Source organism: Oryctolagus cuniculus, chromosome 7, assembly GCF_051225735.1.
Source record: "Oryctolagus cuniculus isolate XC-2025 breed Fujian yellow rabbit chromosome 7, ASM5122573v1, whole genome shotgun sequence".
NCBI classification, from domain to species: domain Eukaryota; kingdom Metazoa; phylum Chordata; class Mammalia; order Lagomorpha; family Leporidae; genus Oryctolagus; species Oryctolagus cuniculus.
The window spans coordinates 50,840,259-50,855,691 of NC_142873.1; the positions used below are offsets into that span (position 1 = coordinate 50,840,259).

Here is a 15,433-nt window from a genome sequence, read left to right on the forward strand (position 1 = left end):
AAGTGCTCAACCAACGTCAGTTAGCATTAGTCTTTAATTTGTCAAATATCTGACTGCTAACAGTAAGGAATCAAACTCAAGTCTTTCTGGCACAAAAACATATTCTCTTCGTGTCACCAGGTGCCTTAATTCACTCACCAGTGCCAGGCTGAACCACAGTGGGCTCTGAGGCAAAAGAAAAAAATCAGTAATACTGATCTTCTCTTTAAAAATTAATATTTTTCATATTTTAGTTAATTCTGACTTTTGAACTATTACATCAAAATATTATATTCAGCTCCCTGTTAATGCACTTGAGAAAGCAGCAGAAGATGACCCAAGTGCTTTGGCTCTTGCACCCACGTGGAAGACCCAGAAGAAGCTCCAGGCTCCTGGTTTTGGTCTGGCCCAGCCCTGACTGCTGCAGCCATTTGGGGAGTGAACCAGCAGATGGATGATCTCTCCCCCGTCTCTAATTTTGTCTTTCAGATACTAAAAAATACATATTATTGATCTTGACTATTAATTTTTTAAGACCCTCTCCACTTAAATTTCATGCCTGAGGCAGGTGCTTTACTCCCCTAATCATAGCCCCAGCTGCACTTTTCAATGATGGTATCTACATTAAAGATTACACCCCAGTCAGTTATGTACCTAACTTTTCAAGATCTAGTCAGACTCACTTTAAACCTCTTCAAATAGCCCAGGTTAATGAACTGGTAATTATTTTAGGACTTCCCAAAAACGTGTGAAATATAAAAACAATAACTGTAACTACTACCATACACCTGAGTTATCTGTTACATGGGGTATATATGCATAGGTAGCATGCAATAAAAAATCTTGAATTAATAAATCCTTAAGCATCGCATTTAAAAAAAAAAGATCACCCTGTGGACAATATTCAGTGAGCCAAAATACAGCATTTTTCACTTTACGTTAAAAAACAAAAGAACTTGGGGCCAGTGCTGTGGCACAGTGGGTAAAGCCACAGCCTGCAGTGCTGGCATACCATATGGGCATCAGTTCGAGTCCTGGTTGCTCCACTTCCAATCCAGCTCTTTGCTATGGCCTGGGATATCAGTAGAAGACAGCCCAAGTACTTGGGCTCCTGTACATCATGGGAGACCTGGAAGAAGCTCCTGGCTTCTGCCTTCAGATCGGCACAGCTCTGGCCGTTGCAGCCATTTTGGGAGTGAACCAACGGATGCAAGACCTCTCTCTCTCTGCCTTTCTGTAACTCTGCCTTTCAAATAAATAAATAAATCTTAAAAAAAGAAAAAACTATGGAAGAGGCCCAGAATGGCTATTGCAGTCATCTGAGGAGTAAATCTCTCTTCCTCTCTCTCTTTCCCTCCTTCTGTTTCTCTCCCTCTCATCTTTTCTCTCTGCCTTTCAAATAAATACATATTTTTTAAAAGACCTATGAAGCAGTGGTCATGTTTCACTAGCCATCTTCCAGAAAACTATACATATGATGTTCTGCTAAACAGTACACTCCACTAGGAGGAACCAGGCTGACAAAATCAGTTTAAGTAGAGGAAACAGAAAAGCTGATTTAAAAGTTATTTTTCCCTGTGTACTTTTTTTATCTGACATTCCCCCTGTACATCATTCAATGCACTGAGAAGAAGGTGATGAAAGGGGAAAATGCTGAGTCATCGTAACTTTGGAAAGTATCTCTCTCCATGGGTACCGCCACAACACAATGGTGCATCCTGCACAACAAGCAGTTTCTGAGACTCTGAGGGTCTCTACTTGTCTATTCACTGTACAGAAATTCATACTCAAGAGGACAAAGAAAGCAATGGCTCCAGTTTTCTTTGTTTCATTTTTTAAACTTGAGTAGTTTTGCTTTTCTGTCTTTTGGTTCTTTTGGAGAGGCAAGGACAGAGATAGAAAGCACTGCAATCTACTGGCTCCAGTGTCCTGGGATGGACTTAGGAAGCCAGGACCACCAAAATTACTCCTTAGTCATGCTGAGGAATCTCACAGGTTGTTAACATTTAATATAACCAGCAGACAAGTTTTAGATAAAATGTGACAAGAAGTTGTATACATTTTACATTATAGTGATTCACTTGAAAGTATATATACACACTTCAAAAAACCTGTGGAAAACAGAATTAAAAGATAAGTTCATTCTGGGGCCAAAAAATGAAATCTAAGCATAAAAGAGGTCGTGAAAAAGTTTGTGGAAAATGCATATTATAAAAAAACTATGCATGAATATCTTATAATTCCATTTTCACAAACTTTTTAAAGTTCCTGTTTTCAGATAGATATGTTGGCAAACAGTTGGGATTGGCAAGAGTATGCATCCATCCACAGGCACCTATGTAATACATGGTGACATTCTGTTGTTTCACAAACAGTGGATGAAGTGGTAGGCAGGAAATTTTCAAAGTCCCTCTTAGACTTCTTACTCTTATCAATAAAAAATCAGGCAGAGTATTTTATATCAGACCAACATTCTTGCTCAAAGCTATTATAAACACTGGACAAAACATTAAAGGCACTAGAAACTAACCAAAAGCAGGCAGAACTGGAAGGGATATAAGCATCGACAAAAGGGAAGGAAACTACAGGAAACCCACATTTACCCTGCATTCTCCTGAAGGTACTCGCTGACCAGGCAGCATAAGAGCAATGGAGTGGGAGCAGAAAATAGAAGCTGTACTGGGCTGAGGAGCCAAAGGAGCTGCCAAAGCAGCTGGACCTGATGGAGCAGAAATCCTGAGAAAGCGGGGATGGACTCAAAGCATGCATTCCATTCTGCTCAAATCCTGTGATTTGTGATTCCTGACTGCACAAAGGAGAGGAGATTCAGGAACCCAGGAGAAGGCAAGAAGAGGAGGAAGGCTGCAAAGACTGAGCAGAATGCTCCTGATGCTAGGAGACTTAGAATTTAAGTCCTGCCAAATTAGAAGGGTTTGATAAACTACCCAGAGTGTAATAAATTCTCTATACTGTCCACTAAACACCGTGAAGCAGCACACCTTGGGAATAAAGTCCATATCCCAGGACTAGGATATATTTGTATCACTGCACTAAGGGCAAAACAGAAGTAGACTGACCTCAACTAAGCCTAAAATCAAGCCTCTACATGGGATCAAGGTGGTCTGCCAGGAAGCTAACCTCCTACCAGGATAACACTCAACCTGCTTTAATGGAAGATAAGCTTTAAAATGCATCACCCACAATATCCACTAAGTAATTAAAAACTACTGTTCATGTACTATAAACGGAAACTCTACTCATGGTTAGAGAAAGATCAGCTAACAGAAACGTGACCACAGACAACATAAATGATATGAAGTGGCAGATTAGAACTTTAAATAACCATGACACTTATATTCCTAAAAGGTACATCTTGTAGAGAATACAGATCAAAACCTCTCCTACCCCAGCATCTCAGTGATTTGAGTTGGCCATGATTTTGAATCAAACTGGGATTTGCAATGGTCTATATTTGAAAACATGGAGCAAACAACTTCAAAGTGATTGATGACATCCAAGCTTAATTATATATTTACACCTCGCACTAGGACAAGGGAGAGACTAAAATGTCTTCTCCCTGTAGTAAAAGAGCTTTATTAAGATCTGACAGCAACTACTATTTAGCAGCAATAATTGAGTTTTACGCAAGATTACACAGGTTCTCCTCATCTGGCATCAAAATCTAATCACAGACCAATAGGGTACTTAAACTCCTAAGAGTGAGAAAAAAAAAAAAAAAGTTGAGCTGTGTACAAGACTAAATCTTTGAAAGTACTTATCCTCATCTGTCAATGTGATCTTATCAGAGTTCTATAAACAATCATTATATTTTAGCTGAATCAGTAGCATTACACTCCTTGAAACAGTCAGACACCTTCTCCTCTAAAACATTTTCCACCAATTCCCACCCACCATGAAAGGAATTTGGCTTCTACTTTCTTTGCTTAATCCACTAGACAATCTCCCAAATAAAAAGTTAAGCACATGCGCTATAGGCCTGATATGATTTTTATATACCTTCTAAGTATTTCAACGTTTATTTACTATTTTGTGAAAATATTTACTGAACAAGCAAAATTACCTTCTTTCCCCAGGGATAAAAGCAAAGTTGGTGAAGACATATTGAGAGGCCTGCTAAATAAATGTTATTTTTGCTCAGAATTTTGCTCCAAACCTCTGTGGACTCTGGCACAGCACACAGGAATGACTGACTTGGCCTCTCTGGTACTGTTTTTTGCTTTACCCATGCCCATTTATGTTCACTCTGCCACTCCTAAGGATGCTAGTATTACTTCTGCTGAGGTAAGGAAACACTTTCTTTTTACAATTTCTGTGTTTCACGCTGGTCTCCCAAAAGGGTCGCCTCATCAGTCTTTTTCTAACCCTCCCTTTCTCAAAGAAACATGGTTGGAAGGCATCATGGGGACCTCCTCTCCCTGCCCCAAGAACTACATCCATAAGCATTCCATCCTATCAACAATAAGCATCCAGAGACAGAATGCAGGCAAGAGCTCCACCTTCATTAACCACAAAGTGATTTCTCTCTCCTTAAGCAGTGTTTCTTCTAGAAACTGAGGGTGATCTCATCTGCCCAATCTAAGCAAGAGTTTGAGAACGGAACACACAAATGTGCTTCCTTCTAAAAGTTACACTCAGGGTCATCTCCTGGCAAGTGCTCAGAGACAGGGCACCTCTCTCAGCAAGTCAAACCACATATACAAGCTGAATTATCTTTGGAGAGACCTAATTTGCCTCTCTGTAGGGTACTACACTATGCTGGGTGCTATATGACACAAAATTCTCCAAGGAGTAATTAACAGGGAGGAAGCAGTTCTAATGTTTATAGCACAGTTGGGTTAACTATAGTCTACAACAATTATTATACATTTCAAAATAACTACAGGAGGTTATTTTGAAGGTTCCCAATACAAAGAAATAATATTTCAGGAGTTAGAAATACTAATTTGATCATTACACATTGTATACATGTATTGAATTACAATACTAAATCCCATAAATTAGAACAAATGTATCAACTTAATTTTTTTAAATTCTCAAAGGATAGCCAGTTTCTTATTAACAGATGAGACATGCAAATTATGGTATTTATTAAGTATCTTTTAGTTTAAGAAACATATTGTTTCACAGCTACTATACTATACTATATATCAGCTACTGTTCTAGGTATTAGCTACACAAAAATGCATTAACACCAGGATCTCAAAAGACTAGTGGGAGAAACAAACATTTCAACAAGTGATCATAATGTAAGGGGTTAACCACCACAGGAGAGCTGAACAATAGAAAAAAGAAAGTACCAGATGCCACAAAAAGACTAAACAAGATTGCACTGGCCAATTTCTCAGGTATTAAGTTTTCCCCCTTATTATCTCCAATTAAATTTCCACTCTTAGAGGAAAATGTGCATTTTTTTCCAGCTGGGAAAACTAAGTGGGCAGCCCCTAATCAGTTACATAAAATCTTTCATTTCCAATGTTATCTTTATTCCAATCCAAACAGCCTTTTGTTAAGCTTGACTGTCATCATAGCTTAAAATATTTTCACTTTGGTGAAGAAAATTGTTTCCGACTTGGAAAAAATGTTGCTTATGACCTTAGAGAACTTACATTCTAGTGTCAAAATGGACTTGATTGGAAAAAAAATGTTAAATTTATGGTGTTCAATCAAACATCCAGAGGAGAAACAAAGAAATATTGGGCAAATTCACATAAAATGCTATTCAAATAAGTACCTCCAACAAAGCAAAGATAAAACTATACCCCATAAAAACAAAGAAAAGGAAGATAAATAAAACAGTAACATAAATAAGTATAAGAACCAGAGAGGCCAAATCTTCTTTTCCCATTTTTCATGAAATAAATACCATGGATAAATGTTATTACCAAAACTTTTCAATTGAGGTAGAAGAAAAAAATGGTCTATAAGAAACCTGGAGAGGCTATGCATAAAACTTTCTTACAGTCTCCCCAAACCAACAAGAATTCTCACTCATCTAGATGACTGGAAAGAAAGAACCTGCTGGGCCAGGTACTAGCCTGTGTTTCTCAGTCCCCATCTCTCATCCTTATTCTTTTAACCCAACATAGCAATGTGCACTCACAGCTCCACTTCCTACTTCACCCTACACTTGTGTTTACATCTTTCTCTCTCATACCTTCAGAATTGGATTTTTTACACTAGGGAAAGAAGTTCCATAAAATATCCACTAATACTGGGCAGAGTTAAATTTAATACGTATTCGGTTTAACTTAAAAACAAGATCACAGCTCACATGTTGAGGGGAAGATTCTAAGGGTATGCCTTAAAAAATGAAAAACGGAACAAATGTACTTAATATATACCAAATGCCACTCACTATAAGGTGTTTTCTATAATAAAAAGGTAACAAGGCCGGCGCCGCGGCTCACTAGGCTAATCCTCCACCTAGCGGCGCCGGCACACTGGGTTCTAGTCCCGGTCGGGGTGCCGGATTCTGTCCCGGTTGCCCCTCTTCCAGGCCAGCTCTCTGCTGTGGCCAGGGAGTGCAGTGGAGGATGGCCCAGGTGCTTGGGCCCTGCACCCCATGGGAGACCAGCTTTGCGCCGGCAGTAGTGCGCCAGCCGCGGCGGCCATTTGAGGGTGAACCAACGGCAAAAAGGAAGACCTTTCTCTCTGTCTCTCTCTCTCACTGTCCACTCTGCCTGTCAAAAAAAAAAAAAAAAAAAGTAACAGTAAGATAGCAAAAAGTTCTTGTTAACAATTTATCTGACATCCATATCCTTCCATGCCTTCATATATATAGACTCATACAAAAACTGCATCAGAAGAGTTTGAGATCCAGTGACATTTCACAGAAGTGCTAAAAGTAGAGAAATAGGGGCCAGCACCATGGCGTAGTAGGTTAATCCTCCGCCTGTAGAGCCTGTACCCACTCTAGGTGCCAGTTCTAGTCCCAGCTGCTCCTCTTCCGATCCGGCTCTCTGCTATGGCCTGAGAAAGCAGCAGAAGATGGCCTAAGGACTCGGGGACCTGCACTCTCACGGAAGACCCAGAAAAAGCCCTTGGCTCCTGGCTTCAGATCTGCCCAGCTCTGGATGTTGCAGCCATTTGAGGAGTGAACCAGCAGATGGAAGACCTTTCTCTCTCTCTCTCTCTTTCTCTCACTGTCTGTATCTCTGCCTCTCAAATAAATATATAAAACCTTAAAAAAAAAAAAAAAAAGGCAGAGGAGTAGAACCAAACCTTGTCCAGTGTCCCACTATGGAAAAAGAAAATATATGAACAGAAAAACTTACTTGCAGTATCCTGTGCCATTGTGGTATGTAACACAAATTCCTTCATTCACACAGGGCTCATAGCCATCCCGACACTGCAACGCTAAAGATAAAAAGAAATGCACATTAGTGACAAGTCACTAACTGTAACCCTTAGTCACCACAGAAGAGTGATCCATCCCAAGTCAACATATACTCTCACATCCAACCTGACCTGGCTTCCCTTTAAATGGTTTTTCATCTTTTGGCTTTTAGCACCAGAGAGCACAGAAGAATTCCCAAAAACCTCTTCCCATAACAACTATTTTTGTGGTCTTGTATGATGCTCTTAGTTTCCTGTGCTTCAATATCTCCAGCTATTACATCTCTATTTTCCAATGATAGTAAGAAAAACTAAAGCTGTAAAATCCATAGCAAGCCATGACCTTTTGGGATCTGGAGATTTCAGAAGAGTAATAAAAGGATTCATCAATAAATGTTTAAAAACATCTGGGTAGACACTAGGTCTTCAGGATAGGAATAAATTATTTATAATTGCAGATGAGGTTTAGATCAGGTCACTTCAAGAAGTAAGCAGAAATATCAACAATGTTCATTCAACTAACACTGAGAGGCTAGTAGGCACTGTATCAGAATCCAGAAAAAAAGGGAGACTCTATTAGGATACAGGCATTACATTATATTAGAACCCAGGGAGAAAAAAGGAGAAATTAATACATATAAGTAGGTAAGTGAATAAAACATAATCTCCCAGGGTCTTACATAAAGATGGAGAGTAAATCATGAAAAGAAAACAGAGGAGGCAAGACCAAAGTAAAGAAAGTGAGAATTTAGCTTTCTACACTAATAAAAAACAAAAACTCTCAAATTCTGGATTCCCCCAGTCTCTTTGAGAGAGAGAAAGAGCACTTTCTACCTGAGCCTCTTCCAAACACACACTGCTCAGAAGCAAAACTGTAGTAGAAGGCAGCGCCACTGACTTCAGCCAGGAAAGGAGGAGTGTACCCACATGCTCCACTAACCCGCTCTATAACTACAGCATCTCAATTATTTGGCTTTTACAGCTGGAATCTCCAACACCAAAATGCATATCAAGAGTCCTAATAAGAGGCCAGCACCACAGCTCACTAGGCTAATCCTCCGCCTTGCGGCGCCGGCACACCAGGTTCTAGTCCCGGTCCGGGCACCAGATTCTGTCCTGGTTGCCCCTCTTCCAGGCCAGCTCTCTGCTGTGGCCAGGGAGTGCAGTGGAGGATGGCCCAAGTGCTTGGGCCCTGCACCCCATGGGAGACCAGGAAAAAGCACCTGGCTCCTGGCTTCGGATCAGCATGGTGCGACGGCTGCAGCATGCTGGCTGCGGCGGCCATTGGGAGGGTGAACCAACAGCAAAGGAAGACCTTTCTCTCTGTCTCTCTCACTGTCCACTCAGCCTGTCAAAAAAAATTAAAAAATGAAAAAAAAATAATAAAGGAGTCCTAATAAGAGAAAGACTAATCGCAAAGAAATCTACTCAAACAACAAAAATCAAAATTGAAATTCATGAACTCTTCCTTGCAGGCTATTAATATGTCTACTTCTGATGACAGTTCATCCACAAATTTCTTATAGTCACACCATGATAAACAGAAACTGTGCAAATCAGAGGCTCTGCCAAATCAGAGGCTCTGGGCCTGCTCACCCTGGGCATCAAAATCAGCAAGGCACAAGCTGGATAGCAGAATAATTTGGTTTACAATCGTCTCATAAGAGCCCTTTATTTGCACAGTACTATATTAAGTGGTAGAATAATACAAGAATATGTTTACAGAAATCTCATCTCACCCTTTAAATATTATTCTAAAGAATAGTAGTAACAATAGCAGCTGACATGTAGCACTGACTAAATATCAGGTACTGTCCTAAGCACTTTACACAGATCAACTAATTCAATCTCCACAATTCCTCTAATAGTTAATTTTCTGGTACCCATTCTACAGATCAGAAAACAAAGAATAAATGACCTGTCAACTGTCAGGGAGCTATAATTTGAAATTATGAAGTCTGGATTCAGTACATTGCTTCCAACCACCAGACACTTTTCTTCTCAGAATGGGCAGAGGAGAGGTTGTTATATCCACTCATCAGGAGGGAAGGCAAGGGGGGTTAAGTGGCCCCCTAGTAGACATCTCTCCACTAGCTGGTGGCAAGGCAGGTTCTAGAACCAGGTCTCTTACCAAGTCCAAACCATCTAGTGACAGCTGTTGGGATCACACAAGCAGTCACTAGGCTGCAGGCCGGAACAGGCAGACTCAGGAAGAGGGTCATCTTGTCCATATCCCACTTCCCTGTAAGGCTCAAATGCTCCCTCTTCCCACACTGATAAGCCCAATGCAACAACTATAATTAAAACAGCTAATGTCAGGTTATTTCCTCCATACCAAAGTTCTCAAACTGATTTTTTCATCCTCTTTAGACATTTTTATTAGTTTCAGTGATAACTTCCTGGTTTTTTACTATTTGCTTTTTTTTCTTAAAAAAAAAAATTAGGGAAGGAATGCCCTACAGATAGGGAGCAAGCTGCAGTTTTATGTTCCTACAGGAGACCTGCAATCCTGCTCTACCCTTAACTAGCTCTGTAGCTGCAAACAACTGCTCAACCTCATGGGGGTTAATTTCCCTACCTGTCAACCAAGCTAAGGGTAACTAAATGTTCCTGAACGTCCCTTGGGATTCAACTGTGACACCTCCCTCATTGAAGTAAATGAATGGCATGGCTGGACCTGGAGAAACCTTCCAGGAGGGCAGCAGGACCCAGCCACCCATGACTCAGAAAGCTATGGGTGAAAAAAAAAAATCACAGCCTGTTCCTATTAAGGGTCCTGGCAAATCATTACAGTGACAGGTTCAGAGAAATACAAACAACCCAAAGTCAATATGTGGCAATCAACCTAGCAAATAACTTTACAGCCTAGCCTTAGTGAGCCAATCCAATTCAGTGACTGAAGAGGAGGTGGGGTTACCAGGCTAATAATTAATGCTATTTGGCTGATTTGTGAGATCATGCTACCTTGAACCTTTAACATTTACTAAGCCATAGTTCTTAAACCTTTAGTATGTAGCAGAATCACCCAGTGGGCTGATTAAAACACAGGGTAATATTTTACACACACACACACACACAGTTTCTTATCGAAGGGGACTTAGAATTTGCATTCCTAAGGAGCTCCCAGGTGATGCTGATGGTACAAGTCCAAGGAACCACTTTGAGAAGAACAGTACTAAAGCATGACTGTCCATTTTAAGGAACGCACTAAAACCATACAATACATTAGAGATCTTGGATAACCCAAATGATAATACTTGTATCTTGACTAAATTTAAAAAGAAAAAGCAAAATTTCAAACTTAGGACTTTATTCTGGGATTATGTCTAAACAAACATTGCAATTATTTGCCCCACAGAGAGAATCTAAAACTGATTACTAAAGGTAAGACTGGAAAAAAATATCATCTCAAAATTCAACTTTTTCTCCCAATAAAAAGCATTTAACAATGAAATCGAAAGCAAATTCGTATTTGTAGGAAAAAAATGCTAAATCACACAGAGAACTGATGCTTAAATGATGCTCCAAAAAAAAGTTTGTGTGTGTGTGTGTTTTTTTTTTTTTTACTTATTTGAAAGACTGAGATACAGAGAGAGAGGGGGAAAGACACTCTCCAAATGACCACAACAACTGCAACTAGGCCAGGATGAAGCCAGGAGCCCGAAACTCCATCTGAATCTGATTCAGGGGCCCAAGCATGTAGGCCACCTTTGGCTGCTTTCCCAGGCCCATTAGCTGAGAGCTGGATGGGAAATGGAGCAGCTGGGACTCAAACCTGTGCTCATACAGGATGCCAGAGTCATAGGCAGTGGCTTAACCTGCTATGCCACGACACCGGTCCCTTAAATTTTGGTGATTTAAAGGATTCATAAACTAGTCACTCAGAGTGACTTTTCTCCCAAATTTTCATCTTTAACCACAAACAGAGCATAGTCAGTAAGTACTGGCTGACAGATCAATCGTATATACTTGTGTCTATTTGTTTTTGTATGCCCTCTCCCACCATCTAAAAGAGCAAAAACAAAAGAAGAAATAATGGAATGCAATCTCATCACTCTATCACTTGGCAAAGTGACATAAAATCTGGAAGCCAGTTTCTCCACATTTTCATTGCAGTGTTTGAGGACTGGCTGTCTAATATTTAGAGCATACTTACAAAGCACCTACTATGAGCAGGTGCAGGCTCTGATGTCAGAGATACCACAGTCAACAGAATAAAGTCCAAGCCCTCATGAACCTTATTCCTATCAGTGAAAATGTACAACAAATGAATAAATAAAATCATTAAAATGATGGTGATAAAACCCAGTAGTGAGATACAAAGTAATTATGTAGTCTGGAAGAGGTATCCTTAGAGCTAAGAATGAAATGAACAAGTCTTTTTAAAAAAAAAAAAATTTATTTACTTGAAAGCCAGAATTACACACAGAGAGGAGAGGCAGAGAGAGAGAGAGAGAGAGGTATTCCATCTGATGGTTCACTCCCCAATTGGCTGCAACGGCCAGAACTGCGCCAATCCGAAGCCAGGAGCCAGAAGCTTCTTCTGGGCTTCCCACGCGGGTACAGGGACCCAAGCACTTGGGTCATCTTCTACTGCTTCCCCAGGCCACAGCAGAGCTGGATCGGAAGTGGAGCAGCTGGGATTAGAACTAGCGCCCATATAGGATGCCGGCGCTTCAGGCCAGGGCATTAACCCACTGCACCACAACGCCGGCCCCAACAGTCTTAAAGATACTACAGAAAAGCACCTTGAAGTAGAAATGAGAATGGTATCTCAGCTTCATATGGCCAGAGATTCTTAAGCAAAGGGAAGGATAATGGGCCAGGTTAGATTAGAGAAGGTCATGAAATATTAAATGTTCATCAAAAATTTTAAATAACAGGACAGAAGTTGTGGCATAGCAAGTTAACCTACTGCTTGGAACACTTGCATATCGCATCAGAGTGCCTAGGATCAAGTCCTTCCTGCACTTCTGATCTGGCTTCAGACTAATATGCACCCTGGGAGGCAGCAAACAATGGTTTAATGCATGGGTCCCTGCCTATGACACAGGAGACCCAGAGAGTTCCTGACAGTCTGGCCCGGCCCCAGCTGCTGTGGGCATTTGAGGAGTGAACCAGTGAATCGAATAATGTCTTATTAATGACATAATGTCTCTAATAAGACATCTTAAACTAGTACAAAACCAACAAACAAATCAAAGCTCACTGCTCTTCTTTCAAAAAGCTATATCCCTGCAGGCATAAGGAGAATTAGTCACCTAAAGTAAAACTTTCTGAGCAAAAATGTCAATCTTAATATAGTTACAGTATTTGCTGAACAACTACCTTAAGTATGTTCCTTTACTAGACACTGCACAGAAATCAAACACAAATAAAACAAACTGTCCTTGTGGCCCTTATAATCTAATGAAGGGAAGACTTGGAGTAGGGACAAAGAGGATGTGACCTACCCAAAGGACTCTAAGAAAAATACAAACAAAAATTAAAACTGCTTAGTATAATCTTAGCATACTCTCTTTAATACCAATCTCAGAACCACTACTTGAAGAACCTTTAAGAACTAAAACACAAATTCTTGTTTAGCACTAACTACAACTCAGTCCAGACAAGGCTCTAGTATTTATGCAAGTTTATCAGCATCAGTTGTATATAAACACTGCAAACAACAGTATAAGCTGTCATTGATTTTAACCAGTTCCAATGCCTCAGGAATTTATCTATTTAGGGATAGGCTGAAGGTATCCAGACGGGATAGTATCCTCCTTAAAACCTCTTCTAGGCATTTACCTAGGTTTTCCAAGGCTTTTCAATATCATGCCAGCTCCCTAACACTGGCTTTTAAAAGCCTCCCTTTGTTTCAAGAATCTCTAACATGAGTAATTAAGTCTGTACCCAGCCAGTGTAATCTGAGCAGTCTGCAATGTGTTTCACTTGCTGTATTAACATGTAATCATTTTAGATTAGCATTACTTGTTGCTTTGTAGCTTCTTCAAATATGTGTTGTCTATCTCACATTATTTTTTTCAGATTCTACTCCCTCTGTCTATACTGTGGTCTCTCTCTGTGCTTATATCCACTGCTCACTAAGAAGCCATTTTATGCTCAGGATCACCAGCCATCAGGGAAATGCAAATAAAACCTCAGTGAGGTTTCACCTCACTCCAGTCAGAATGGCTATCATCCAAAAATCAAAAAATAGCAAATGCTGGCAAAGATGTGGAGAAAAAGGTACCCTAATATACTGTTGGTGGGAATCTAAACTAGTACAATCATTATGGAAGACAGTATGGAGATTCCTCAAAAATCTGAAAATTGATCTATCGTATGAGCCAGCTATCCCACTCCTGGGAGTGTACCCAACGGTAATCAAATCAGCATATGAAACAGTTATCTCAACTCCAATGTTCATAACAGTTCAATTCACAATAGCTAATGAATAGAATCAACTCATATGTCCATCCACTGATGACCAGGTAAAGTGGTATATGATGGAAAACTACTCAGCCATTAAAAAGGGGGAAATTCTGTCTTTTGCCAACAAAATTGATGCAAGCGGAGACCATCATGCTCAGTGAAATAAGCCAGACTTAAAAAGGCAAATATCATGTTTGATTTATAGCTAATATATAGAACACACACAAAAAAGTAACATATATGGGAGCTAATTATCATTTATAGCCGTTGTCTATACTTTGTCTACTTGATGCATTCCTTATTTAGTGGAATATTAAGCCTGTGACTATAAAGTAAACTAAAAGTATGTTATTGTAAAAATTAAAAGAAAAAAAATAAGGAAGAAAGGAAAGGGGGAGTGAGGGAACTCTCAGTATGGGCTTACAATTGTATGTATGAAATCTTTTCTCTTTATATAACTTTTTCAAAAAATTTAACGATGTTGGGGCTGGCGCTGTGGCACAGCGTGTTAAAGCCCTGGCCTGAAGCGCCAGAATCCCATATGGGAGCTGGTTCTAGTCCCAACTGCTCCTCTTCCAATCCTGCTCTCTGCTACGGCCTGGGAAAGCAGTAGAAGATGGTCCAAGTCCTTGGGCCCCTGCACTTGTGTGGGAGACCCAGAAGAAGCTCCTGGCTCCTGCCTTCGGATCGGTGCAGCTCCAGCTGTTGCAACCATTTGGGGAGAGAACCAGTGGATGGAAAACCTCTCTCTGTCTCTACTTCTAACTCTGTCTTTCAAATAAATAAAATAAATCTTTTAAAAAATTTAAAGATATTTTAATGACTTGAATGGCTGTGGTTCCTCAAATATGCAAGCAGCAGTTATATGGGACTCTTTTTTGTTTCAACGTTTATGCAAATTTCAAGTAGCAATATTTGAGAGAGATGAAGTCTTGAGTTTACGCTCCAGGATCCTGGCTGTGGTTGGCTGCTGTTGCTTCTGGCACAAAGCCCTGGAAAAGGCTCAATAAAATTAAGAAAGCTAACTTTTCTAAAATGACTACTTACGTTATTACCAAAAATAGGAGAACTGAGGGCAGACAGGGAGACATCAGGGATTTGCAATAATTCTCATAGCACCCTCCAATTTCAAACAACAAAGCTTTCACTAAACTTTTTATTCCACTTTTTGGGTTTGAGCCATGAAAAAAAAATACAAACAAACAGAAGAAGTGCGGAAGCTTCAAATCCCAAGTGGTACATTTAAATAAGAACGAAGTGGAGAAACATCTGTTTTCTTCCTTGAAATTAGTCTTGATTAAAAGGCAAGAACATGCAATAAGGAAGATATCAATTTTATTTTTCTGATGGTATTCCAAGGATTTCTATATACTTAACAGATATAATAGAAAATGTGCTTCCTACCTGAGAGATGCTGATACCAGAGCCAGAGATTAAAGCTTAGTCTACACAGTTATCACAGCAAAATTGTACTGCTTTTCAAAAGCAGTCATGATTGAAGAAAATACACTCAACAAAAACTGAACTTATAAACAAGTATTTTTAAAAGCTGCTATAATCCAAAAGTTGTACTTTTGAAATTTATATTAAATAAGTTTAAAAAGTAAATATTTTTGACATTACTAATAGAATTCTCATTTTATAAAGAAATTCATTCTAAGGAGTTATCAACCTAGAATAA

At 39.7% G+C, this 15,433-nt stretch overlaps 1 protein-coding gene across 1 annotated transcript in view; it reads right to left on the bottom strand.

The window, feature by feature from the left end:
* NOTCH2 (notch receptor 2) overlaps positions 1–15,433 on the bottom strand; it is a 175,109-nt gene that overhangs the window by 121,783 nt on the left and 37,893 nt on the right. The window contains exon 2 of the mRNA XM_089300080.1: positions 7,275–7,356. Coding sequence (XP_089156206.1) covers positions 7,275–7,356 — 82 coding nt within the window. The remainder of the gene's footprint in view (positions 1–7,274; positions 7,357–15,433) is intronic.